The 26,555-nt window shown below is 36.7% G+C and overlaps 2 protein-coding genes across 3 annotated transcripts in view; one reads left to right on the top strand and one right to left on the bottom strand.

Moving 5' to 3' along the window:
- Nucleotides 1–6,886: 6,886 nt before the first annotated feature.
- On the bottom strand, nucleotides 6,887–19,466 carry nol8 (nucleolar protein 8). Its single transcript, XM_083534395.1, has 17 exons — nucleotides 19,354–19,466; nucleotides 17,857–17,996; nucleotides 17,704–17,766; nucleotides 16,930–17,008; nucleotides 15,776–15,926; nucleotides 15,474–15,542; nucleotides 13,542–15,209; nucleotides 12,793–12,957; nucleotides 12,568–12,690; nucleotides 12,398–12,482; nucleotides 11,769–11,901; nucleotides 11,561–11,644; nucleotides 11,141–11,481; nucleotides 10,220–10,367; nucleotides 9,173–9,231; nucleotides 8,994–9,076; nucleotides 6,887–7,073 (listed from the first exon to the last, which is right to left on the bottom strand). Exons 2-17 carry the CDS (start codon nucleotides 17,975–17,977, stop codon nucleotides 7,014–7,016), a joined length of 3,432 nt encoding a protein of 1,143 aa, XP_083390521.1. The 5' UTR covers nucleotides 17,978–17,996; nucleotides 19,354–19,466; the 3' UTR covers nucleotides 6,887–7,013.
- Nucleotides 19,467–19,736: 270 nt separating this feature from the next.
- Nucleotides 19,737–26,555, top strand: part of cenpp (centromere protein P) — an 89,580-nt gene continuing 82,761 nt past the window's right edge. Inside the window, exons 1-5 of one of the 2 annotated variants that reach the window (XM_083534569.1) lie at nucleotides 19,737–19,858; nucleotides 20,575–20,715; nucleotides 20,856–21,016; nucleotides 21,929–22,017; nucleotides 23,686–23,774. In XM_083534569.1, coding sequence (XP_083390695.1) covers nucleotides 20,579–20,715; nucleotides 20,856–21,016; nucleotides 21,929–22,017; nucleotides 23,686–23,774 — 476 coding nt within the window. In that variant the 5' untranslated portion in view covers nucleotides 19,737–19,858; nucleotides 20,575–20,578. Of the gene's footprint in view, nucleotides 19,859–20,532; nucleotides 20,716–20,855; nucleotides 21,017–21,928; nucleotides 22,018–23,685; nucleotides 23,775–26,555 lie in introns of both variants that reach the window. The other variant, XM_083534568.1, reaches the window with a different exon arrangement.

Raw genomic sequence — 26,555 nt, 5'->3', positions numbered from 1 at the left:
CTATCACGCCCATATGTGTGTTTTTCCCCAAAACTGTTGCCCCAGCTGCAAGAACCACATAACTGTCTCTAATGTCTAAATTTCCTGTATAATCCAGACTTCCTTTAGCTGGAACTGAAAGGTTGAAACGTATTTCAAGCATAGCAATAAAGACATCAAACTGAACACTTCTAGTTATTAGTAATGCTCTTGTGGATGAATGCAATGGTGGATAAGGTACACAAAACATGTACTTAAGTTAAATTAGAGATACAGTAGGTAAAATATTACTCCATTTAAAGAAAAAGTGCTCCCTTTAAACTTTCACTTGAGTAAAGATACAAAAGTATTTGCCTTCAAATGTACTTAAGTATCCAAAGCAATAAGATTTATTATGGCTATAATGTCCTATCATAATTTTTTTCTACTTTAGGACATAACTACTGAAGACTACTTAAAATAAAAATCACGCAAATAAGGCCACAGGTGTTGTGGCAAGTTAAAGTCAGAAGTTTCTTCGATCATTTATTACTTTCAAAACTGGAAGTGAATTGTATGTTTGTGTTAAATAGATACCACCAACTGGCAACAAAAACAAGTTCAAAACAGTAAAATTTTTATCCTCTCATATAAAAAAAAAAGGATCGACTAAAGCAAAATGCATTTAAGTAAAAATTAATATATTTGACTTTGAAATATGGTAAAGTTAAAGTTATTCACAATTGAAAATAATTCAGTAAAGTACAAATCTGCCAAAAAGCTACATAAGTACAGTAACGAATTACATGTAATTGTTCACCACTGGATGAATGAGCACAAATCCCCACAGCCGTGTTTCATTATTCAGTGTGAATTGAGAAGGTTATTATATATTATAACAGCACACAGGGAAAACTTTATATGGCTTGCCTGTGGTTTAGGAATGTGAGGTTCAACACAAGCATATGACCACATACCACATTATGACCATATAGTGTACAGTATTGTATAACAAACCCTGAGTGCTTGGTTTAGAGAATCAAATAATATCATCAAAAGTAAACCAACGCTATTATACAAAGTTTCTTACTTTCATATGCAAATCTATAAATTAATTAATATTGAGGTTATAAGGAAAGCAAGCAAAACAATGTTTATCCCAGGTTACACCCATCGAGTGCAGCACACACAACCCTTCACTGACTGTTTAAGCTTTTTGCCTTAAGAAAAGACAGAGTGGACTGGTAGAGTCTGTAGAGAGTCATACCAGCATTTGTTGATTTTGGAAAATTTTTGTGTTTTGGGGCCAGGTTCCTAATAGGAAACACAGTTTGGACTAAAAGCTTAAAGAGGAAGAGGTTTGAGCTATTGCTGTAAAAAAAAAAAAAAATCCCAAACCGCATACTAACAAATGATATAGTGTATAAAAAATGGTGTTCTGTGTGGAGGTACATTATGTGGCTTATCTTTATGAGGACCTTCCATTGACAACATTAATAACACAGGAGATTAATTGTATGTCTGTACTAGGACCTAATATTCACCTTAATCTCAGTTACAAATGAAAACCTATTAGATTTTTTTTGTTCTTTAATTGAAAAGACACACAAAAAAAATATAGTTTTCCTCATGAAGACCAGCCTAAACTGGTCAAAACTGTCAGATATTCCTATCCTTCTTGGGACACACACACACACACACACACACACACACACACACACACACACAAACAAGAAATGCCAACAAAGCTAAAGCCAACCAATCAGAGAGGAAAACGCCTTCTAAAGCCCTACTGACATCAACTCTCATAGTAGCACTGCCCTACCGTGCTGACACGTGTGTTATTTGATCCTTTAGTTTGAATATAAAATACACATGGGTCATAGCTTTTGCTGAACTGAGATCAGGATTGGGAGGACTCATAGACCGGGGAGGGGGGGTAAAAAAAAAAAACGAGGCCCTTTAAGGGTGGAAAAGTACAGGCATGCGAGAAGCGCTGTTGTTAACAGCAGCACAGGCACATGGTTGGAGACCTGTTGTGCAACACCTTTTTTGTTTTTTTGTCAGACTTAACTGTAGAACCAGATGTCAACTGTGTGGGTCAACTTCAGTGTGGATGGACAGATGATTTGTAGCTTAGATAATGCCTTAGTGTATCTTGATGCATATAGGATAAGCAAAATACATATTTTAACATCAGCCCAGCTGCTCAACATTAATTCTATTTATAAAGTCTGTATACACTTTAAAAGCATGTGGGACTCCTTGCAAGCGGATGCAATGTGTGTCTATGTGTCAGTGGGGGATGGGTTGTTATTCTGGTGCGATTCATGCCTTCCCCTTGGAGTCATGTGACTCTCTTTCTTTTGCTCTCTCTCTAACACACACACACACACACACACACACACACACTCCAGCTCCAGTCTTTGGAATCTGGTATTTGTTGAGTATATTTTATGTAGCACTGATAAATGATTTTGTCTCTACATGGTGGCAACCACATTCAAATGATGTCTAAGGTCAACAACTGGCCAGCAAGCAGATAGTAAAGAAGAGCCAAATAGAGGAGAAAACCAAATGCAGCTAATGTAAACAGCAATGTTTTTAATTTAGAATGGTTTACATTACATTACAAAAAAAAAAATCCATGCTGAATAATACATAGAAGTGATTGGATTAGAAACGTCTTTACACCCTTACACCTACGAGGGTATGAAAATGTACTATATCCAAATTCGAAACCCGAACACTAACCTCACATCCACATTGCTGAAAGTAAGCAAACAAACTTAAATCTGTCACCGAAAGACACAAGTGGGATTTCACTATCTAGATCCTGGGTTGCATGTGCTATCTTTTTACTGATGCACTCGGTACATGTATGATGTAGTCAAACCAGTGAAAAAATAACAACCACAACCACATTGCAAACAATGCATGCAAGTTGTTAGTATGAAAGTGTTTCCAGGCACAACGTGTTCTTTAACCATTTGCAAAACTGTTGAGCTCGTATGTAATGTCCCAAGTACCATTTCTTAACTAAATTGAGTGGGGTGCCATTTTGTAAACATCTCTTCAAATGTAAAAATCTTTTTTTTTTTTTTTTTTTTTTTTTTTTACTCCAAAAAGAAAACAAGAAACCATCAAACCATTAACCACAAAGCACTTTCTTGCAAAGCTTCAATGCTACATTAAAAGCTGTATTTTGCTTTTAATGCAGCAATAAGTGTTGTTTGCATTACATTTACAAACACAAAATGTGGTTAAAAACATACGTTAATGGTGTAAAAACGTACTATGGACATTCCGATATTTTACATTAAATCAATACTTTAACAAATTGGGTAACCCAAAGTGTATGTTCAAAGAGACCTCATCAGTCAATATCAGAATGATCAAATAAGCAATATATTCAGATTACATTTCCTGTTGATCTAATGACTTATAAATGATATTTTAAATACACTGTATATTCATAAGTATGTGCTTGTTAAACATCCCATTTCAGTCAAGTCCTCCATTTATCATTATAATAACCTCAACTTTTCACAAGATTTCACCAGGCTTTTGAACATCTTCCGCACAAAACTAGGCAAAGTTTTTGTTTATGTGGAGTTTACCATGTGCCCAAGGGCTTTGTCAGGCTTGAACAGGTTTGCACCTCCTACAGGTGAAATCCTAAGAACCTTGTTTGTTGCAGCAATTAAAGTCGTTCATGACCGTTTAAAAAAGGTTCTGATGGCCTGGTGTACACATAGTTTTGGTCATAAAAAGTACTTGTGGATGTGTTCAGGTAATCTGTTGCATGTGTGTGTGTGGGGGGGGGAGTTTGCAGAAACAAAGACTAAAGAAAATGTGTCACCACAAACCACATCTCTGTCTCCTTCTTTAGTGGACCCATATTTTACTCAGGAACTGGTACAGTAACTGAAGATTACACTACGCCTGCTTTTCTAACAGAAAATGGCAGCAGGTTACGTGCGTGTTGTGTAACTGAGAGCAGCTGTTCCTCTTCTTCTGCAGCGTGATAGGAAACCTCCTGTTTACGAACGACAGAGAGCGGGGGAGGCTAGAACAGTGTGTATAGCCTCAGAAACGTGCACCTTCACACATACGGAGAACATATGCACACATGCGCTGAACATAAACAATGCTGTTACACCAGGAATGGCAAAGTGAAGATTCAGCCACACCTCACTAACACCAAAAAACCTGGTCTTCAACAGAAAGCAATGATGTTCCAAAAACTAAACTAATGTATGGTGGCTCAATTAAATTTTTATTTTTGTACTGATTGTTTGTTTATTAAGCTTTAACGCCATGTTAGCTTCAAGGGTATTAACATGACAGACACAGGTAATCATCAAATCCATTGGCACCGAGTGTAGACAACTTGGTCACGCCTTGATTTGAAACTATAAGAAACATTTCTTTTAGTACTAGGGCTTATTTCATACAATTAACTGGTTTTGTGCAGGTCCCGTTCCTTCTGCCATTTGTTTTTGATGTATAGGTTAATCAGTGGTATTTCACAGTTTGTTATTTTCAGTTCATGTGTCTTTTTTGTGCTGAACTGCAGCTATAATGCTAATGATGCTAACAAACAAGAAACCACTTAGATGGTAATTAAGTCAGCAGAAGTTCTAGCTGCTAGCTTTAGCATTATTTAGTTCAAATCTCATGGTTAAATCAGATACTAACATACAAAATGTACATAAACAAGTTTGATAAAGTAACATTAAACATATGTACGTCCACTTTGTGCAAAAGCTTTCTGACAACCTAGCATTATTTATTAAACCAGATCTCGTTGACATATCTACGGGTTGAGTGTGTGTGTTCAAACAATACTAAGCTAAAAGATAAGATTAGCTAAGCTAGGTTTTCCATTTTGACAGGGTTAAGGTTAACTTAACCCTGTAGCTTCAGTGCGAAAAAGGCAAGAAATATTAATGTCTCGATTAATTAGACAATGTGATTTTGTGTTATATTTCTAAAGGTTCACTTTGTATGCATTAAAAATGAATAGACATTATATTAAGTACATTTTAATTACTTCAAATTCTATGAATTGTATATACATTTTTTTTTTTTTTTATTGAATGAAGACACCTTTTTAGGTTCTGCAATAATGACCAGGTCAGTTCTTACCCACTTTTAAATCCATTTAGATAAAACAAACAAAAAAACAGCATATTGGGTACAAGCAGTCTTATGCTGAGGCTTTGTTCACTAAAATTCACTTATTTAATAAATCTTCCACTGATAACTGACTTTAAAAGTAAATTCTATAGACATTAATTCATTTAAATTAGTAGTATTGTAAACAATGATAACAGGAATTTAAGATCAAAATATAAATATATACAAAATATACAATTATGTATTGAGAATACTAAATATATTGAGAAATTTACCCACTGTGGGACGAATAAAGGTATATCTTATAAAATATCATTTGCATCATATAAAAAAGCTATTTTTTTATATTTATACACTTTAAGTAGTTTAAAATTGTTTGAATATAGTGGAACAAGCCTTTTAAAAAAAAAAAGCTAGTGAATGGAAACCTCCAAGTGTTGACAAGTGATAAGGCTGTCTGGCAAAATGATAGTGAACAATAAGGGTGTTATATAATCACACACAAACAATTTAGTAAATGAGATTTGCTGGTGTAAAGTAGGACAAGGCCAAAACACAGGTATTTGTTACACACACACACACACGCGCACACACACACACACACACACACACACACACACACACACACACACACACACACACACACACACTTGTTTGACAGCCAGTGTAATGTGTGGGTACAACAGTCCTTAATGTTTGTGCACGGATACAGCATAACCAGTCTGTACTCCAGCCAAGTGCAGAGGAGTGGCTTAGAGGCCCAACTCAGAACTAAACATATCCAATAACAGTTACTATGGTATGATGTTCCTGCAAAATGCACAACACATGATCTATTCAACAACCCATACGTTGTACTAAAAGTGGAGCAAGGTTAAAGTTTATGGGTCATCAAAGCAAGCACATTTTTTCTAGCGTCTGGAAGTAAGTGAACAAATTGAAGGGACTTTAGCAAAGAGCAGATGCTAGAGTAACTCTGACATCTAGTGGTGAAAACTAAAGCATAGCATTTCAATTCATACAATAAATGTAGACTTCTCCAGCAATATGTGGTTCTTCCCCAATCTGTTACCACAAAGTTGGAGGCACACTTTTGAAGAAAATGTCTCTGGAGCTGAAAATATTAAGGTTTTCCTTCAATGCAACTAGCAGACCCAAACCTCTTTCAGCAGGACAACCCATGGAAACCCAATGGTTTGACCTGAACCCTAGTGAACACTTCTGTGATGAATTGGAACACTTACTGCATCCCAGGACTTCTAACACCACATTACTAGCTTTCTTTACTAACACAGTTGTCTCTAAATCCCCACAATCATGCTTGTTAATTTTTTAAATTGTCCAAATCATGTGAATGCAGCAGAATCGATAAATTTATGCAAATATTTAAATCAAACAACAGACTGTCGGGATAAAGTAATTCCAGGGACTTGGACTGTGGGTCTCTGTTTTATAGGTGTTGGTTTTGAGTCTTTAGACATTACCCAGTGTGAGGTGTGTGTGTGTGTGTGTAATATATATATATATATAAAATGTGGCCTTCCAGTCAGAACCATGAAAAATATTCTCTTCTCACACCTAAACTGTAGAAATGCCACTCAGTGAATGTTGTTCTTATATACCCTATCTTATGTACATTCTTATAAATGTATCCTTATAATTGTATCTATTTTGTGAAATAAATGGATGTATTTAGAACAGCACACATCAAACCTGCTATAAGCTATAAGTACATTATTTCATACAGAAACGTACATTGTATAATTTTGGAATGAGACACAGCCCCAAAACAAATTTATTTACACAGGTTTCAATTCCCAGGCACAGATATGTCATGCATGTCAAGGTATTACATTTTGAAGGGAAATAATCAAACTCTTAATATGCAACATAAGGCAATGCGTTGTGGTGCTTCAGCTTTTTGTCGTCATCTTTACTCGCCTTTTGGCGTCTTTGTGCTTCTTGCGGTACTCCTGTAAATATGATTATAAATTTATTATTTATGTAGGCTTGGCAGCATCGACCTCAACATCCTGGTTCTACTCTGTATTTATTTCGATTACATCCAACAATGACGTCAGTGGGGGATCATAATGATGTCTATGTTTACAACACCAAGTTTCACTGTCCTGTTTGAGTCTGTTCTGGCATAGAAATATATGTGTAAACAAAGCTTTGTGTAAACATACACTATATGGACAAAAGTATTGGGACACCTGACTTACCACAAAGTTAAAAGGCACACCATTGTATAGCATGTCTTTGAATGCAGTAGCATGAAATTTTCCATTCACATAAACTAGGAGACCTAAACCTGTTCCAGCATGACATTGCCCCTGTGCACAACGCTCCAGCTCCATGAAGATATGATTTGCATGGGTTAAAGTGAAAGATCTCCTGCTATAGAGCTTAACTCTATTGAACACCTTTACTAATACCCTTGTGTATGAATGAGCACACATCTCCACAAGCACACTTCAATCTAGTGGAACATCTTCCCAGAAGAGGGGAGGGAATTATAAGAGCAAATGTGGACTAAATGTAGATGCGATGCTCAAAAACCACATATCATACTTATGATAAGGTGTCTGCAAACTTTTGGTAATATTGTGTAGTTTTATTCTTTGCAATACAAATTGGAAAATTTTGGGCTTTGCATTTACTGCGTAGTCTTAAGCCATACAGTCAATTATTTTGTGTGAAAGACAAAAAAAAATAAAAATCTTTTATTTTGAATTTGATCAGAAAGCAATATTTATTCAGCCAATTATACATTTGTGCTTTTAAATGTAGGGATGCACCGGTTGAAAATAATAATAAATAAATCGGAACCTGACGGTTTTTGCTTATAAAATTCATAAAATTATTTTTTTCTGATGTTTTTTCCAGAAGAGCGCCCGTGTAAACAGATCACATTTGCAGGCCTGATCATTTGAGAACATGTTATTTGTTTGAAAATATTTTAAAATCTGTGCACAGGACATGAAGACTGCAATCTGCAATGGAACAACAGCAAAAACATTTGGTTTGGTTTTATTGGTCTATCCTGCTCTCCTCGAGATTCCGGGAAAATCAGCAAAACAAAATTAGTTATATGGCAAATGCAATTCCGATAAACCGGGGACGCAGGATCCGAACCACGGTAAAGCGGGGGATTAATGTAATTTATTTAGGTTTTATTTAGTTTCACTGGTAAAGACGATTTTTTTCTTCACCCTAAATGAAAAAAACTCAAAAATCCAATGCTGATTAAGTAACATCTTTGTTTGGAGTGTTGAAAGTGTTTGGATTGTGGAACAGTTGCCTTTAATTTCACATGGTTACAGTTCATGTTTTTATTTAAGGCCAGTTTCAACCCAATTTAAAAACAAAAAGCTAAATGCTTTTGTCAGTACCATCTATGTTTGTATTGAATGTAGCTACTTACTGCGCAGTTACTGCTGCTAATTTCAGATGGTTATAGTTATTGGTTTTTAATAGCCAAAACCCAGTTTGGCCTTTTAAATACCAAATAAATATATTTCATTCTTGTTTGTTGCTTGGATAAAAAATTAAAAAGTAATCGGACATTGGTATTGGCCAGTTTGCTTGTAAAAATTAGTATGGGAATCGGCCATGAAAAACCATGATCGGTGCATCACTAATCAAATGTATTGTATATGGTTCAACCTCCTTTAAAATGTAGTCGATTTGGGTTGAAAAATAAAAGTAAGCACAAACAAACCCAAAAGCATATCAGCAATGAACACCGGCTATACAATTAGAACACTTTGTGCTGTACCTGTGACCAAGAGAAAATGCCCAGGTTCTGTTTTCCAGTGCTAAACACCCCATGCACAGAAACGGAAATGTAATCTACATGGACAACAAAAGAATTTCCCAAAATCACACACCTCACTGAGTTCTTTCCTCTTCTCCTCCCATGCATCTCTCTGATCCTCCAGTTTCCCAACTCTGCAGAACATCCCGGGTCCCTCTGAGGAGAAACGTTTACATGCAGTGAAACATTAAATATCTAATAAGCAAAACTAAATGATAGTCTAATTATAAAAAAAAAAAAAAAGGATTTTACCTTTTAACCTGATGTCATCATCAAAGAAAAAGAAAAACTTTTTCGTTGGAACCGGCTGTCTATAATCACAAAAGTATCTAGTTAATTCATAAAGCAAAACATAACTCAAACTGTAGGCGTTCCTAAGGGTTCCTACAGCAGATCATTCGTCTCCATATCACTCTACGTCTGCTCTTTCAAACCAACCACCTGCATGTTCTCCCTCACCACATCCATAAACCTCCTCCTTGATCTTCACATCAACCTCCATCCACCGTATTCTTCTACCGATATACTCCATGTCAGTTCACTGCACATGACCAAACCATCTCAATCGCGCCTCCCTCACTTTGTCTCAAAAACGTCCTACATGCACCATCCCTCTAATAAATCGTTTCTAATCCTGTCCATCCTCATCACTTCCAATGAAAACCTCAGCATCTTCAACTCCGCCACCTCCAGCTCCATCGCCTGTGTGTTTGTCAATTCCACGGTCTCTAAACCATACAACATCACAGGTCTTACCACAGTCTTATAAACTATATTTTAAAGATAATGCTGCAAAACAAGCTGATAAAATTGTTAAACAAACAAAAAAAAAACCCTGTAATGGCAAAGGTCTGGTGGGAATATTTAATAACCAGCTTCTCCACTTTTACCAACCGAGAGAACTGCAGCCTGCGATGTAGTTTTTTTCCGCTCACATGTCAAAGTTCAAATTTTACTTATTGTTAAGAAAAAGTGACAAAGTACCACCTTAAATCCTTCACAATGTTTTCAGTGAACTTGCTTTCCCAATTTCCTTTTTAGTATAATCTGCCTGCTGCTTAAAAGCATTACAATAAGTTTTTAGGTGTCTCTTGTAGAGGTGTAGCTCGAGGACCAAGTGCTGAAATACGACAACTAAACTGAAATGTTGTTCGACTCATTACTAACAAACACTACATTACATGCAGTTTTAAAAAGCGGCTGACATTGTAATACAAAAAAAACAAACACTGCAATAGAATTTAAATAGAAAAAAAAAAAAAAACAATAAACTACCGAAATCTCAATACAAGTTCTTACTTAGATGTAGTGACCACAGCAGCTTCTTTTTTTCCCTCTTTCTCTTCCTCCTTCTCCTCCTCTTCTTCCTCCGAACTGCTGTCCTGGAATCGAGGGTCTACTTGCCAAGCCACTTTGGCCCCTTTTATAGTCTCAACTTTGTATTCATCTGAACACACCGAAGGCAAAACCATAAACAGAAAGGTGATAAATTCATAACACAAAAAGCTTTCTACAGTGTGAACACAGCTTTCTACATGTTTATCACCTCAACTAATGGAAACCTCAACACTAGGTATAAAAGCAGCAGCACTATTTTTGCCTGTTAAAATATCACACTTGGATTTTTAAGAAAAAAAAAATCGAAAAAAAAAAATAAATAAAAAGGTTGCAAAGGGTACCAACGTGAAAAGCTGCTTAAATACAGATCCATAAAGTCTAACTCAAGATTTTATTTATTGCAGCTGTTTTATAACCAGTCATATTCTTGTGAATAAAACAACACATTAGAGGTTGACCAGAAATTAAAAGATTTTAAAAGAAATTAAAATAAAACGTAACACTTAAAAAAAAACAAAAAAAACACTTAAATAAATAAAAGTTACATTCAAAATTTTAAAAATAGAAAAAAGAAAAAAAGAAAAAAAAAAGTAAAGAAAAAGTCACTTTAAATAAACAGCATGTGGCATCAGCGATTTACCTCTAGAGGCCTCTCTAGTACTGTATAAAGCAAACCGGAAAAACTATCAGTACGTTTTTTTTTGCAGATAGCCGACAGTTTCAGCAATTAGCAATTGACGATTAGGTTGAGCTCTACTACACATCATTCTATACGCAAGCATTTTTTGTAATCTATTATTCCATCATATCTAAATCCAAACTTTTTTATTTTTTATAAGTAATGTATTTGGTAAACAGAGGACCAGCCATAAAAACACTTACCTGTTGTCTGGGCCTTTGTTACATCATCATCTCCAAAGAATGAAAACTTAAATCCACTTGATGGCTCTGATTCCTGATTAGTTGAAGATGATAATGCAGGCATGTCTGCTTGTGGTGCTTGACCATCTTCATCATCATCATTATCATTATCATCATCATTATCGTCATCATCATTATCATCATTATCATCTTGGTCCCATGAAACTTGCTTGTTTTCAGTTTGGATTTCTTTCACTGTCCCAAATGCCTCTTTTAGATCTGTAGTCACATCATAGTAGATGTCCTTAGAACATTCCGGAAGCTTGGCGGCCTCTTCACGTTTCTTACGCCTTGCAGCTTTGCTTTGAAAGTAAAAACAAGAAATAATGAGCGGAGCATTGACACGGAAAAGCACACAGAAATGAGCTGTGCTGAACAGACCTTTCTTTTTGTGTTGTGTCCGTCTTGGTTTCAAACGCTGCATGAGTCTCACTCGATGGATCGTAATGCAAAGCTGAAATGTCCCTGTAGTGACAAAGAGACTCATTGAGACCAAGGTTGAAAAATAGCTTGTTCGTGGAATGTAGTATATAATAGTAAAAAGTTCCACTTTTGCTCTTTTTGTTAGTCTGAATAACACAACTCGTACTTGAAGATTTTGCCTTTGGTCGCTCCATCGCTTGGCTGAATCTTAATATTAAGGATACTTTGTAGGATGGCCAGATTTTTCTTCTTCTCTTCAACAAGCTCCTGTTCTCCTGGCATTCGCAGAGGTTCCACATCTAAAATGAATATTTATGCAAAACTGAACAAGATGGAGTCTTCGAATTTACAGCAACACACTCAATAGTTTTCTAGGCTGAACAAAACGATCCTAGTGGAAGTAATATAGAATGAGGTGGGCAGCTAACTCCTTTCTCCAGGTGTGTGCAACTGTCCTGCACTGTTACATGGTGGATGCATTGCCAAGGACAAAACTCTGTACCAAAGCCCAAACATTGTATCAGATAGTTATGTAATGTAATTCACATTGCATTTTCATTTCACTTTCATTATTGTGTTGGAAAAGTGGCACAAAGAAATGTAATCACTGCCCAATCAAATTTCAACTGCATTTTTCTTCTTTCTTCTTTAGAATTATTAAAATAAATTGCATTATTAGAGTGTTAAAAAGACCAAATATTAACATACACAAAATTCATACACTGTGTGTGTGTCACTGAACAAGCGCTTCATACAATAGAATTGTTGTTGTTCACAAGATTAAAATGAGCTAACCTTGCTCCTGTTCTTCACTTTCAAGAAACTTTGCATTCATCTGAAATCTTGGATCAGTTCCAAATCTGGACTGCAGCTCCATGAGCTAAAAGAGTTACACGCATAAGCAAATCATCAAGTAAAACACTAACAGAAAGTAACGAAACAGTAATCAAAGTGTTCTTAGTGACCTTCTGTCCTGCTCTGCCTTCAAACTGAGGCTTTATCTTGAAGTGACCTTCGTCAGTGCCGTCATCCTCATCTTCATCCTCGCTGCTGTCAAACAGTTTGCTGCCCACTGCCCTTTTTAATTCCTACACAAAACAGAAAGAGGCAGGAAGTAACAGTTTCACTGAATAACCATAATAAGGGCAATGAGAAAATGCTGAATAGATATAAGGCATGTTTTTCTTCACCTTTTCTTTGAGGTCTTGTTTTTCCTCAGATCCTGATGCATCATCATCATCAGATTCTTCATCAAATAGGCTCGCTTTTTGCAGTGTTGTGTTTTCACGGTCATTGCTAACGTCATCATCGGAATCAAACACGATATGTTTCCCTTTGTTTGTGTTCGGCAAATCCTAGACAAAAGAAACAAAACGTTCGGATATCCATAAGCTTCAGAATACTGCGATATATACACAATATACACAAAAGTATTGGGACACCTGACTTTCCCAGCCAGATGTGGTTCTTTCCCAAACTGTTACCTCAAAGCTGGAGGCACCTTGTTTTATAGGACGCCTTAGCATGTGGTAGCACTAAATTTAATTATTTTATATTTTAATTATTTTAATTTGAACCAGGAGACCCAAACTTGTTTCAACTCCATAAGGATATGGTTGTGAGTGGTCTGTTGTAGAACTCTGACCTCAACCCTATTGAACATCTTTGGAATGCAGAATGCATCCCAGGCCTCCTTAGGGTTGAATGAGCACAAATCTCTACACAAAAATCTAGTGGAACCATCTTCCCAGATGAATGGAGATTACCAGCAAATGGGAACTAAATGTGGATTGGGATATACAAAAAGCACAATGTTCTGATCAGGTAAACGTCTGTCCACATACTGGGTGTGGATACGTTATATACTGTATACATTTTCATGAATATTGCTAACATTTTTTGCTAACACAAGCCCAACGTTTGACGACTTCATACTCACCACTTTCGAGAGGGCACCCTGTATTAGCTGCTTCTGTTGCTCCGACTCTTTCTGCCTCTGTTCCAAAGCGGCGAGACGCTTTTGATTGTCCTGCTGCTGCTTCACTGGGTCTAATACAGTCTGCTGAAACAGTTTTGGACCCAAAGCAGAGCTTTTATTAATCTGTTTAGGTTCTGATTCTGCCTCCGGTTTAGAACTTTCCTCCTCCTCTTCATCGCTGGTCGTGTCTGATTCTTCAGAGCACCCAAAGCTTTTAAAAGCAGATCTTTGATGTTCTTTTAAAGTTTTGGGTTCTAAACGGACGGTTTCTTCATCCTCCTCTTCGTCACCGGATGAGCTGCTCCTGGCTGAGTATTTACTCTGGGGTAAAGAAGTCGTTTTTGTAAGTACAGGACATGTTCTGTCATTTACTTTTAGGGAAGAACTTGCTTTGGAATTGAGCTTAATTGGTTCTTCATTGATCATCATGTCCTCACTGGAACAGTCCATAGAGACATTTGTGTCCTTCTTGTTTAGCTCTGGCACCTGTTCACTGGATGACTCTTCATCTTCCAGTGTTTTCAAGCCTGATTTAAGTCTTTTAGGTTCCTCACCAAATTCACAGTTCACTTTTTCAGCTGCTCTCTTAAGTCCAGTGATTTTGGCAGCGCTGCCAAAAAGGTCCTTCGTTCCAACAAAAGCAGGAAGACACGACTTCTTTTTTGACTTGACTTTCTCCTTTTTCTCCTCTTTGTCCTCATCTGGTTCAAACAGAGATGCTAAAATATCCTCAGGGTTTATGCCGCTCTTTTTCGATTGCGCTCTCTGAGGCTCGCGTTTATGTACAGAAGAGCGTTCAGGAAGTTCACTTGTTCCTGCATTTGTGTCGTCATCACTGCTTTCATCGTCTTCCATTTTTTTAACAAGATTCTCCAAATCTGCTAGTGACAGCTCCAGCCTGTGGCAGCTCCCCATCATGGCTTCGTAATCGGAATCACCGGATTCACTCGACGATTCCGAGCCATTATCCGACTCTGATTCAGTAGGAGTCTGATTGTTAGAGAGCGCAAGTTTCTTCCCATCAATCTTCTTGGATTTTACCAGAGACTTATTGCTCTTTTCAGTCTCCTCAATTTTGTCAGAATTTTTGTTCTGCCTTAATATTTCATCCGTGTCAGCAGAGTCGTATTCCTCATCGTTCCTGGTAGATTTTAAACCAATTTGTCTAACCATGCCGGTTTCCCCGGAGCCCCAGAACATGTTGGATTTTACAACAAAGTCATCACTCACAACCTCAAGGTTTCCTTCATCTTCTATTGTTACCATTTCATGGCTTTGTGAAAGCTCTTGTGCGACTAGCGTCCGGATTTCATCCTCCGAGTCACAGTCGCTGTTGAATACGCACACAGCAGGCTTATGAGACTGAAGCAAATGCGAGGCATCTCTGTTCTGACCTGTCGTCCACCTCTCAGGAATAGTTGTAGAATATGGATTAGTGCTTGGGTCCAAACTTTGAGTCGTCTTCGTGGGGCGTTTTGTCTGTCGTGGGAACTCGCCTCGTCTTCTCTTGCTGATCTCGTCGTCGCCCCCGTCTATCTGCCACGTGAGTTTGGACACTGGAGTGAAGCAGTCCTCGCTCTCGAGTTTCTTGATATTGTGGCAGTGTTTCGACGGATCGTACTTGAGGGCTTAATGATCAGTTAAGACAAATCAACTAGTAAAATTACAAATGCAGGTAGTCCCTGTTACAATGACTCCATCTATTGGTGTGTTGCCTGCTGTGCTTTTACACATAGAGCAACCATATTTCTTTTAGCTGCATAACAATTTATAAAATGTAGTTTATCATAATGTGTGTAACAACAAAACAATTACAGCCTCACAAGCCAACACAAGTTTTCATTTGGCTACAATGTGGGGGAAATGCAAACAGGCATCAATGGAAAAGGATATCTTGGTTTTGCCTTGACATTTCAGATGAACGATTGGAAGAACTCTTCCAAATTTGCTTACCACCCAATCCTAGAGAGGAGAAAGAGAACAATGAAAAGGTTACAAAAAAGCAAAAACGTTTCCAATTTCTAGCACGACATGCTGCCTTTTTACTTCTGCCTTATTAACTTCAAGAGGGAAAAGAAGAGTATGGTGAAAAAACAACTGTCTATAGTTGTTAAAATGTAAATAATGACAGAAAACAACAGTTTTTTTAAAGATAAACAACAATAAATTCCACTAAAGGATGTCCTATAGTATACCTTGTGTCCTGGGATTTCGGTTCCCGGAACAGCCGCTTTCATGTGGAAATTCTCGACACCGGCTGCAATGAAGGACTCCACAATTTTTTCTTTCACGTCAGTCTTTGGGGTGTGAGTCTTCTCGGCTGCTTGCTGCCGCTCCTTTGCAAGTCTTGAACAGATTTCAGAAAGGATTAAAGTTGGTGATAATCGATTGCACGGCATCAATATCTATATATTAAACAAGGGAAGCACAGAAAAAATGCTAAAAAAAAGTAATTATGCATGTACACTAGGGGTGTAATGGTACACAAAATTCATGGTTTGGGACGCACCTCGTTTTTTTTAAGTCACTGTTCAGTACAATTTTGGTAGTTTACATTTTTTAAAGATTTTTTTCAATAAAATGCCAACTTCATGAAACAATATATAAAATAATATTTTGTTCAAAAATAAACTTGAAAATACAACTAACTCAATACACTTTATTATATTAATTAAACTGAGTGATCAATTAAATTGGCACCAATTAAATTCATTAAATAAAAGGAAAAGGAATTAGAGTTTACATTTGTTAGAACCCATTTGGATAATACAGATGTGTGTTTCACATTTAATATTACATTTTTCTAAAGGTATGATTTACTTATTTCAGCATACTTTAACAAATGTCTTCATTCCTTCATCTGGAATTGTCAGGATTTTCTCCTTTTAAGAGAAATCCTTGAAGCTGGACATAAAAAGTTAAAGAATCCATTGTGCTAGCGTTAGCCGCTAACCCGAAAGTGCCTACTTCTCATAGCTAGTGCTATGGCTTCTTTAGCATTTCCGTGTATGGCGCAAAACAAATAGTATTTCTGGTATGGAGTGAGAAGCCACAGTAACACTGCACCGGCTCTAGTTTCTTTTTTATACCCCGGCATTGTTGTGTATGTTTTTAAGTTTACTGATAACAATAAAAAAATGCGCTGAAAGTGCGAGACGGAGACTAAACCAACTTGCGATCTGCCACCAAATACGTTCCTAATTGAAACTCAGATTGTATCCATGTTACGCACGTAAAAAAGGATCGCATTCAGTACACGTGTACCGACCAGAAAGTCCTGTGTACTGAAAAGATTTGAATACGTGTACCGTTACAACCCTAATGTACACATATTCATCACAAACAGTACCTCTGTAAGAAGCTTTCCTTTGCCAGTTCAATTTGTAACGTTCCACCTTTCCATTTGGATTTGTTTAACACTGTGACGCCTGCGTAAAAAGAAGGAACATTTTTTTAGGAATACAGTAAATTACCAGGACTGTAAACACAAGAACAGTGTGACAAAAAACACAAAATTATGTGAAAAAAATTGCCATTCTCCAAGTGTACTGCTGTCAGACTGTGTTTCTCCTTAACCACCAGCACAAGTTTGACAAACAATCCAATGGGAAATGGGTGTAAAGCAGATGCCGCCAAGATAAAAGTATGAAATGTTTTGAAAATGTTTTGCTTGCCAGAGTACAAACACTTTAAAAAAAAAATCTAGACCAATCACATCTTAGATTAGAAATTTGCTAAAAAAAAAAAAACAAATATAGAAGCTGCAAGTAAAAGAATATGAGGAATGAATTAAAACATAAGTGATTGCTGTTATAGGAAATGCTACTGTCACCACCTTAAGGTGGATTTTTCTCCTAGACGAGCATGTAATGAAGGTTTAATTTAGTTATAGATTAAGTTTTAGTGTTTAATTCTTTTATATAACAATTTGCTGCTTTGTCCACAGAGACATTGTCATGCTGGAACAGGTTTGGGTCTCCGAGTTCAAGTGAAGGGAAAATGTAATGCTACTTTATCCAAATGCATTCTATACAATGGTGGGCCTCCAACTTTCTGCTACCAGAAAAACCAGGGATGAATTGCAGCTTTTAATCGGTGCGTTAATTCAGTTCAGCATACGTACATCTTTTGTAGTCGGAATCAGAAATCGTTAGATTGATGTAAGCGAAGGTCTTCAGAGGAGATCCTGTAACAAATCCCAAGACACAAAACAAAAATGAACTGAGGAACTTTTTAATCATTTCAATCTAGTAAAAAGTTTAATTCAGACTCTCACCGTGTTCATCTTTACGTGTGATTATCTCCACATCGGACACCTCGCCAAACTTCCCGAATCGATCTCGGAGATCTTTCTGAGATATTGCGTGGCTCAGGCCACCGACGTACAGACGCTTCATGCTTAGACACTCATCCGCTCTAGACAAAAGCAAACACATTATCCATCAATGTACTGAGCTTTCAATATGCGTTTATGTAGGACTGCAACTTGTTGATTGAGGTTCTGAACAATTGTCATGTATACAAATTTTAATCTTTCATATATTGGCCTTTTTTACACACACAATGGCACTTGACTACATTCTGTTAGTGGTAGCGGAGATTTTAGGGTTTTTTACCAAAGAAATGTTAATAAATAAAATAAAATAAAAAGGAAAACAGTGATGCAGCAGAGCTTTATTCTTCAAGTCTGTTTAGTTCTCCCACTTCCTCACCTGTACACTATTCTGAAACAGATCAGCTTCCAAAGTTTCACATGTAATGCAAGTAAACCTGTGCACCTGTGTTTAACGTGATTTATCGTCTGAATTTCTCATTATTATGACACTAACTGTTACCTGAAAACAGACTGCGGACTAACAAGAAAACCTCATGCTTGAAATTGTTGAAAATTTTTTACTCATAGAACACTGTTATTCCTGCACTTGCAATTTTATACGTATACAATCATGAAATTATTAACAAACTTTAGACACAGTTTTCAATTTAAACATTTCATTTTAAACATAGATTTTTTTCTTTTTCTGGAGGCACTGATAATCATCATGTGAAATCAATTCATATTATACAATTTGAGACATTGTATTGTTGGTTTAATATTGTCCAAAATAGAAAAACTAAGAAAATATTACACATTCATCGCAAATATCTCGAATCTGCCTGGTAGGAAATGTTTAATGAGGTGCAGTTGATTAGATTTGCTTTCAAAAACATGGAATTTTATAATGCATGTGATCTGTTGTGTGCTTTATAAACTAATTTAAAACAGCAAAAAAAAAAAATGATGAAATATTATTCTAATATTTACTACATTCATACAAATCTGTTTCAAGCTTCTATTTTCTACTACTATTAGATAGATCGATAGACAAACAGCAATAGATATACAGTCAAATATATAGAAACAAGATGTAGAAAAATATATATATTAATATATTTAAAAAAAAATTACTGATACTTTACAATAGTGCAGTCAGGTGGGAGTCTCACAACTGCAGATCTGTGTATGATCTGTTATAAGATTTGTTTACAAAAGATATGACTAATATTAAAAACATATATAAATGAAAAATCGTTAAGGGATTTTCAATCATAATATACCCTTTAATTAAAACAGAGATACTATTTACTTATTATTAATTCAATCAAATCAACCAGTTAGCACCTGTAATTTAAAATAGCATCATGCTTTAAATAAGTCACAATCACTATAGGATCTGGAAATTGTTAATTACCTCCAGATGTCTAAATAAATATAAATTAAATGAGAACTTACTTATTAAACGCGATTTAAACTGCAGTCTGAATTCTCACATGTCGCTCACGGAGCTGTGTTACATCAAACGGTTCCGGGTCGAAACAAGTACCGGATTATGGTTCCTACTTTTAATATATATTGCTCGTTAAAATATTGTAAAATATTTTATACTTTATTATGGTGTGTATTTCGAACAATTTGCTGGTTTAATTATACTTTGTATAAGTAAAAAAAAACATTGTGATTAAAAAAATATAACAACGTGATTTCATTAAGCGGATACGGTTCACGCGATTGGTTCAGTCAACGTTGGCGCGATTTGTAGCGATTTGACATTGGGGCCCGTTTCAATTTGCAGTTTGCTTTCTTTGTAGGTAGACTATTTAGAGAATGAACACAGCGCCTTTTACGCCCCGTGTAGTACACTGTATATTACTTATGGAACAATTTGAGATGTAACCATAGTGGAGGCAAAGTAGAGCTCGAGAGGCGTTCAGTTAGTAACCAGACTCACTCCTGGGAAGTAAGTTCACAAAACAATGGAAAATAAAATAATATCAGCATGTTAAATGAGCTTATTTATGTTAATAATATCCGGAAATATTTTGTCGCTAACTAAGTACTTTTTAAAAGAGAAAGTGGGAATGTTTTGGCTTCTGTTCTGGTGTGTGTATTATACACTGAACAAGTATAACAAACGTTTAAAATGACATTAAATACAACTGAGTATAATTTTATACAATTAATACATTTAACATATTTCTATAAAACACAAATTTAAGAATTTTAGAATGAACATGCAAAACTAGAGAAATAATTACAAACCTTAAACCAATGTCAACTACAACTCTTATTGAAGTTAATGGACGTTGTCCCAAAGCAGCTTTACAGATAAAAATAGTTTATAAAATATGACTTTATATGTTATAGTGCCTTTAAATTTATCTCTAAGGGGCAAACTAGTTGTGACTGTGTCAAGGAGAAACTCCCTGAGATGTTAAGAGGAAGAAACCTTGAGAGGAACCAAACACAAAAGAGAACCTTTCATCTTCTGGGTGGCACCAAAAGTCCATTCATTATAGTGTAATTATTGTTGAGGTTTACTGTTCAGTGATGGTGTTTAAATGCAGAACTCAGTGCAAAGGCATTGTATCAGATTGTTTTCTCATACTTCTGGAGTTGCTCATAAACCTCCAGGCTGTTCATGTGGAACCATCCTCAAGGTGTTGTGTCCCCTAGAACAATGGACATCCTGGAGCAGCAGTATGAAGAAGAAATAAAACTCCTCCAGCAGGAGACTGTGGCATGTGAGATCGAGAGGGACGAGTGTTTACGAGCTATTTTCAGACAACACGGAGGGGAAACCCTGCAAAACATCCTGTAAGTAGCAATAAACATGTCAACGATCCATCTCTCTGAGCTGCACTGTCATTGCCAACTGATGCCTCAGCTTTACATACCGTTATAACGAAATTTATGATGGACAAACGTGCTTTAATTATTATTATTTTTTTTTTTAGAAAGACCATCTCCATCCGTAAAGAAAACGAAGACGAAGTGACAAATGAAGATGTTTCGAAACTCGTGACAGAAATCAGTGATCTGGAGGTGGACCACAGGAGACAGACAGACATCAGTGGCATCTTCCTTTCCGAGTGCTGGATCAAGACAGTGGAGAAAAGTAAGAGTGTAGGATAAACGTTTCGTCCCAAAATCTCTGTCTGAAGTGTAAATGCATGTCGTGGGTTCAGAAAACCTTTCGCATCGTCGAACTTGATATTTTTTATAATGCGTATAATATGTTGGCAAAAGTATGTGGACAACTGATTATCACACACATGCTTTTTTAAACAACTGCTGCCACACAGTTGTTTAAAAGCCTATATTTTTCTAAAACAGCTTTGTTTGCTGTAGTGCAAATTCTCCTTAATTGAAAATAAGAGGCCTTATCTTATTCATCATGACAATGCCCTGGTGCACATAGTATCAGACTGTATATTCATTACAGTCCAAATCCATCCTTATGGTTCTGGAGTTGCTCAGTAACTTATGTGGAACCATCCTCAAGGTTTTGTGTCCCCTAGAACAATGAAAAACCTGGAGAGGCAGTATGAAGAAATAAATCTTCTTTGGCTTACCAAAGTTGCTGTAGAGACTTCAAGTGTCCTCCACAGAGTCCTGATCTTAACCCCACTGACCACTTTTGGGATGATCTGAGAACATCAGCTGAACCCTAGAAATCCTCACTCACTCACTAATGCTTTGATGGCAGAATGAGTGTAAAATCCCCACAGCCAAACCCGAGAAACTAGTGTAAACGCTTCCCAGTGGAACAAGAGCGAAGGGTATTAGAAGTGTGATCACACCAGTATATGCTTTTTGAAAATCCCACACTGTATATCCACATACCGTAATTCTGCGTCGCTTATAATAAAATACATCACGATTTAATTACACTGGTATGTTACACATAACAGTCTGCACATGAAACCGTTACAAGTCTGATCACTTGGGAAGATCGGATCACCCATTGCTGATTTGTTATAATGGATCATTTCAAAATTTTTCATTTTTCTGTTTTAATTTTTTTCAGGCAGCACAAAAACCGTACAGCAGTACAGACTTAGTGGTCGTTGTTGGCTCCTTTCATTCCAAGTTGAGTTTGTACTGACGGAGATTCAGGTAAGGAGATTTTATTTTAGACGCAAAATATATTTATTATTTAAATCTTTATAGATCTTGAATCTGCCCCTTTAATAAACTTCTAATCCTGTCCATCCTCATCACCCCCAATGAGACCTCAACAACTTCAGTTCTGCTACCTTCAGCTCCACCTCCTGTCCACCTCCTGTCTTTTACTTAATGCCACTGTTTCTAAACCATACAACATCGCAGGTCTCACCGCAGTCCTATAAACTTTCCCTTTCACTCTCGCAGATACTCTTCCATCAGATACTCATCAAATCACTCCTGCTGTCACTCTTCTCCACCCACTCGACCCTGCCTGCACTCTTTTCTTCACTTCTCTAACACACTCTCCATTACTTTGCACTGTTGATTCCAGATACCAGAACTCCTCCACCTCTTCTCCCTGCAACCGCACCACTCCACTGCACTCCCTCTCATTCACACACATGTTCTCTGTCTTACTCCTACTGACTTTCATTCCCCTTCTCTCCAGCGTGTACCTCCACCTCTCCAGACTCTTCTCAACCTGCTCCCTACTCTCACCACCAATCACAATATCATCTGCAAACAATCTTGTTAAAAACTTCACTGCCATCTCTCCTAAACATCTCCACACTTCTACTGGTCCTACTGACTTTCCAATCTTCATCCTCTTCATAGCTGGAAAAACTGCATCTACAAATTTCATAATAATGTTTCTCAACATCAAATTGCGAAGACTTAATGTCTCATCATCTATAGTACATAATATCATCAAAAGATTTGGAGAATTTATAGAAATCTCTGCACAAGGAATGAGGGTGAAAAATCAAGAATGCTTGTGATCTTCAGGCCTTCCAGTGGCACTGTATTAAAACAGGTATTGTTTTGTAATGGAAATCACTGCCTGCGAACACGGTTTGCCGTGTCATATACAAAAGCACATCACAAATGCTCTAGTGGTATAAAGGGGGACATTTTCTCAGCACATTGTTTAATAGTTGATATCATTTAAAGGGTTCTTTCTTTCTTACAGTGGATATGGTACAAAATTATGGCTAGGTAAGAACTTCAGGCTCCATATCTTGTGTGGAATACATTTTCTCAGCACTAGAGGGCAGTTCAACACCACCATCTACATTAAGGGGTGTCTCGTTGGGTACAGATTATGTATTAATAATGGACCATGTTAAATAATTTATAAAAGGTCTCTAAATTTATAACAAATTTAGTGTTTTGTAAATAATGTTTTGTAGATGTAGACTAAGGAAGTTTGGTGAATATTTCATCGTGTTGCATTTCTTAAACCTGTCATTACAAGGCCATCTACATGAAGTTGTAGTTGGAGGTAGATGAATTAACAAGTTAATACACGCAATGTACATCACACTTTAATGACCAGAATATATTTGTATTATTACCTATTGTTATTGTTGTCTTTGTTGCTGCTTAACATAATGCTTATTAAATGCATCCTAATAAGTGATCACCGATTTTATCAATTTAACATTACATTTTCCAGCAGAAGTTTTTGCTCTTTCCCACCTTTAGCTCTCTGTTTATAATCGTGTGTATTGGAAACTGTGAAAGAATGCTTAGCTTGGAAAATAAACTATCCAATTATTGCTAAGCCAGACCATATGAAGAACTGTACCTTTTAATAAATGGCGTTGTTTTTTGCAGGATGGTGAAACCACCCTAAAAAAGGTGACTGACCTTAACATTATATCAGATGGAGCCGAGTTTAAAGACTTGTGTGGATTTCTGTCAAGGTGGGTTCAATCTCTGTTTACTGCAAGATATAAAGCGCTAGGCTTCTTCTATGGGATGCTCACATTGCGTCTACTCTACACTAGCAAGCATTCTCAAGTTTCTTGTAGTTTGTCACTATTGCTGCTTGCAGGGGGTTCACAATTGATTGATCAACAAATATTTTTGTGCACAAACAATGCACATGTATGTGTGTATTTACTACTAGTGTTAGAAAAGTGTAATTGCAGGTGAACTAACTACAAAGTGCTATTATACCATTTACTGTTAAAATCAGCATAATCAACAGTTACACTGTGGTATCAAAAAGTTTCGAGACTAGTTTTGTAACACGGCAACAGATTTTCAGCACGTGGCTGAACACACAGTCACAGGAAGCACCGACTTTTATAAATCAGCCAAAAGACATGTTTACTTGAGGAGCTGTGTAACTGCTTCACCACGTCTGCTGTTCCAACCACGTGCGGTCAGACCAGATTTGGCTCTTGCGGACTTCACACTCTTCTCAAAGATCCAGCGCAAAGGTCGCCATTTTGACACCATTGCGGAGGTCCAGCACGAATCATAGAAGGTGCTGGACGCGCTTTGAATAGAAGACTTTCATGACACATTTCAGAAGTTGCATGAATGCTAAGAACACTAATGCTGTGCAAGAGGACCTTTTTTAAGGTGATAGTGGTGTAAACGCAGATAAATAAAGCACTTTCTCCTAAACGGAGCTAGACTCTTTTTGATACCACCTTGTATTATTGATTTTGTTGCTCACACAGTTGAGTCAGACAGGTGACTCAACTGAAATCTAACAAACCTGTGTGAATCTAAAGATTCCTTGAGAGTGTTGAATTGTTTAATCAGACAATTCTGTTTGCCCAGTGCAGTTTTAAGTGTTTTATTGTATGGTTTTCAGCCATAGGCACACTTCAGAGAGAATTTTCCAACTAACAATGAGCCCAAAGTCTTACATAGTCCTATCCCTTACACTGCAATACATTACTTTTACATTCAACAGTTAAAAAAAACAAAACAAGTATTGTTGCAGGAATTCTTTGAAACTGCACAATAAAAGTGGGAATAATAAATATGTATATTTTGCATGAGTTAAGCATTCATCGCCAGCTTTCCTCTTTTCCACTAAGTCCTAAGGGTCCCTCATAATATTTTGTTGACCAAGTTGATCATCATCGTGGTAATAGTGAAACAGAATGCTGGTACCCACCAGGACTCCCTGGAGTTTTGGAGAGCCAGGATCTAATGAATATGACTAAGGCATTTATACCAGTTATCTATCTAACAGATATTCCATTCAAAGCATCTTGAGATACTTTATAACAGCAGTGTTTGTTTATAGGCTAGATCTTTTTAGAATGATTTACATCCCTATAAAATTGCAGACCACAACTCCCATAATCCTCAGCCTGCAACCTCATCATACAACCTCCACTTAAGCATCTAGCCCTGCTCATAATCACCTGATTACAAATGACACTCATCTGTTTGCAATCGCACTGCTAATAATTACATAAGTCCCTTTGGACTGCCAGATATACTTTACCAATCTCGCTGCAGGATTGAGTCTGAGACGATTCCAAGTCTTTATCTTCCAGCGTTGATTAGTGTTCGGCTGTAGTGCGTGTCCTGTTTACCCATTTAGTGTTGTTTAGTTTATCCGTGTTTATCCAGATTGCCTCACCATTAGCCTGCTTCACATTTCTAATTGCCCAGGCATTGAAATTGTCTGCCATATTGGGTTAAACACAACCAGGACACATTGCACTGTTTATTCGCTTCTTAACAGAAAAAAACTATTGTTTCTGTAACAAACTATACGATAAGGATATTCAGGGTATACATTTTTTAGAATTCCACAATCAATAATCCACAACAGGGTGATGTGATAACAGAAAATTATAGATTTTTCATTTATTAATGAACCATCACGCAATGTAACCGCTTATAAATACAGTTATAATTAATGTTGTAGAACCTGCATGAGACAAGTTAGTTCCTGTTATCACTCTCGTTATAGCAACTATAAACTTACATTCGAGGTCCTCGGTCCTGCAGTGCCTTCTTGATTATTAATACTTATTTCATGTTGTACATGATTTTTATACATGTACCTTCCGCTTGTTAACAGTTGGTCGAAATCTTGTCTCGTTGGCTCGTTTAACAGCTCTACACTTCGATTCCTTGTGATTATTGTCTGTAAAAACAGGTCTGGTGCTAATTCAGGGTGCATCACGTAAAAACTAAGATCGTCAAAGCCAAAAAAAAAAGAGGTTTTGTACGTGTCTGAAAACAGTAAATCACTGCCAGTAGATTTTATCAGCTGATTTAATGGAATAACTGATATATGGCAAATTTTTTTTTTTTTTTTTTTTTTTTTATAACTCTTGCTGAACTTTTCCATTATTACACTGATCATTTTCGTATTATTAACCTGTTGAGACACGAATAAAAACAAAAACTTTGACTCTTAACTGTGACCAACTTCATGGTCTGTGGATGCACATCTGGATCATATTGTCTGGTCTGAGATTCTGTCCTGGCACTTGGATGTGGAAAAATCCTTCAGACATCGATTTGCACATACGTCTGTGCAGACGGGTTTTTTTTTTTTTTTTTTTTTGTTACGTCTCAAGAAAGGCTGTTTTAAAATTATTATTTTCCATGTTAGGTTGAGTAAAAGCAGTTTCTGAAAACAGTCGGGATCACAGACTTATGAGTGATTAAAATTTGGATTTTCGATTTTCAGAGAGCTGAAGTGATTAGTTTAATAATTT

The sequence above is a fragment of the Silurus aristotelis genome, assembly GCF_946808225.1.
Source record: "Silurus aristotelis genome assembly, chromosome: 28".
Lineage (NCBI taxonomy): Eukaryota > Metazoa > Chordata > Actinopteri > Siluriformes > Siluridae > Silurus > Silurus aristotelis.
The sequence above is the reverse complement of the archived record's forward strand: the minus strand, read 5'-3'. Positions and strand labels throughout refer to the sequence as shown.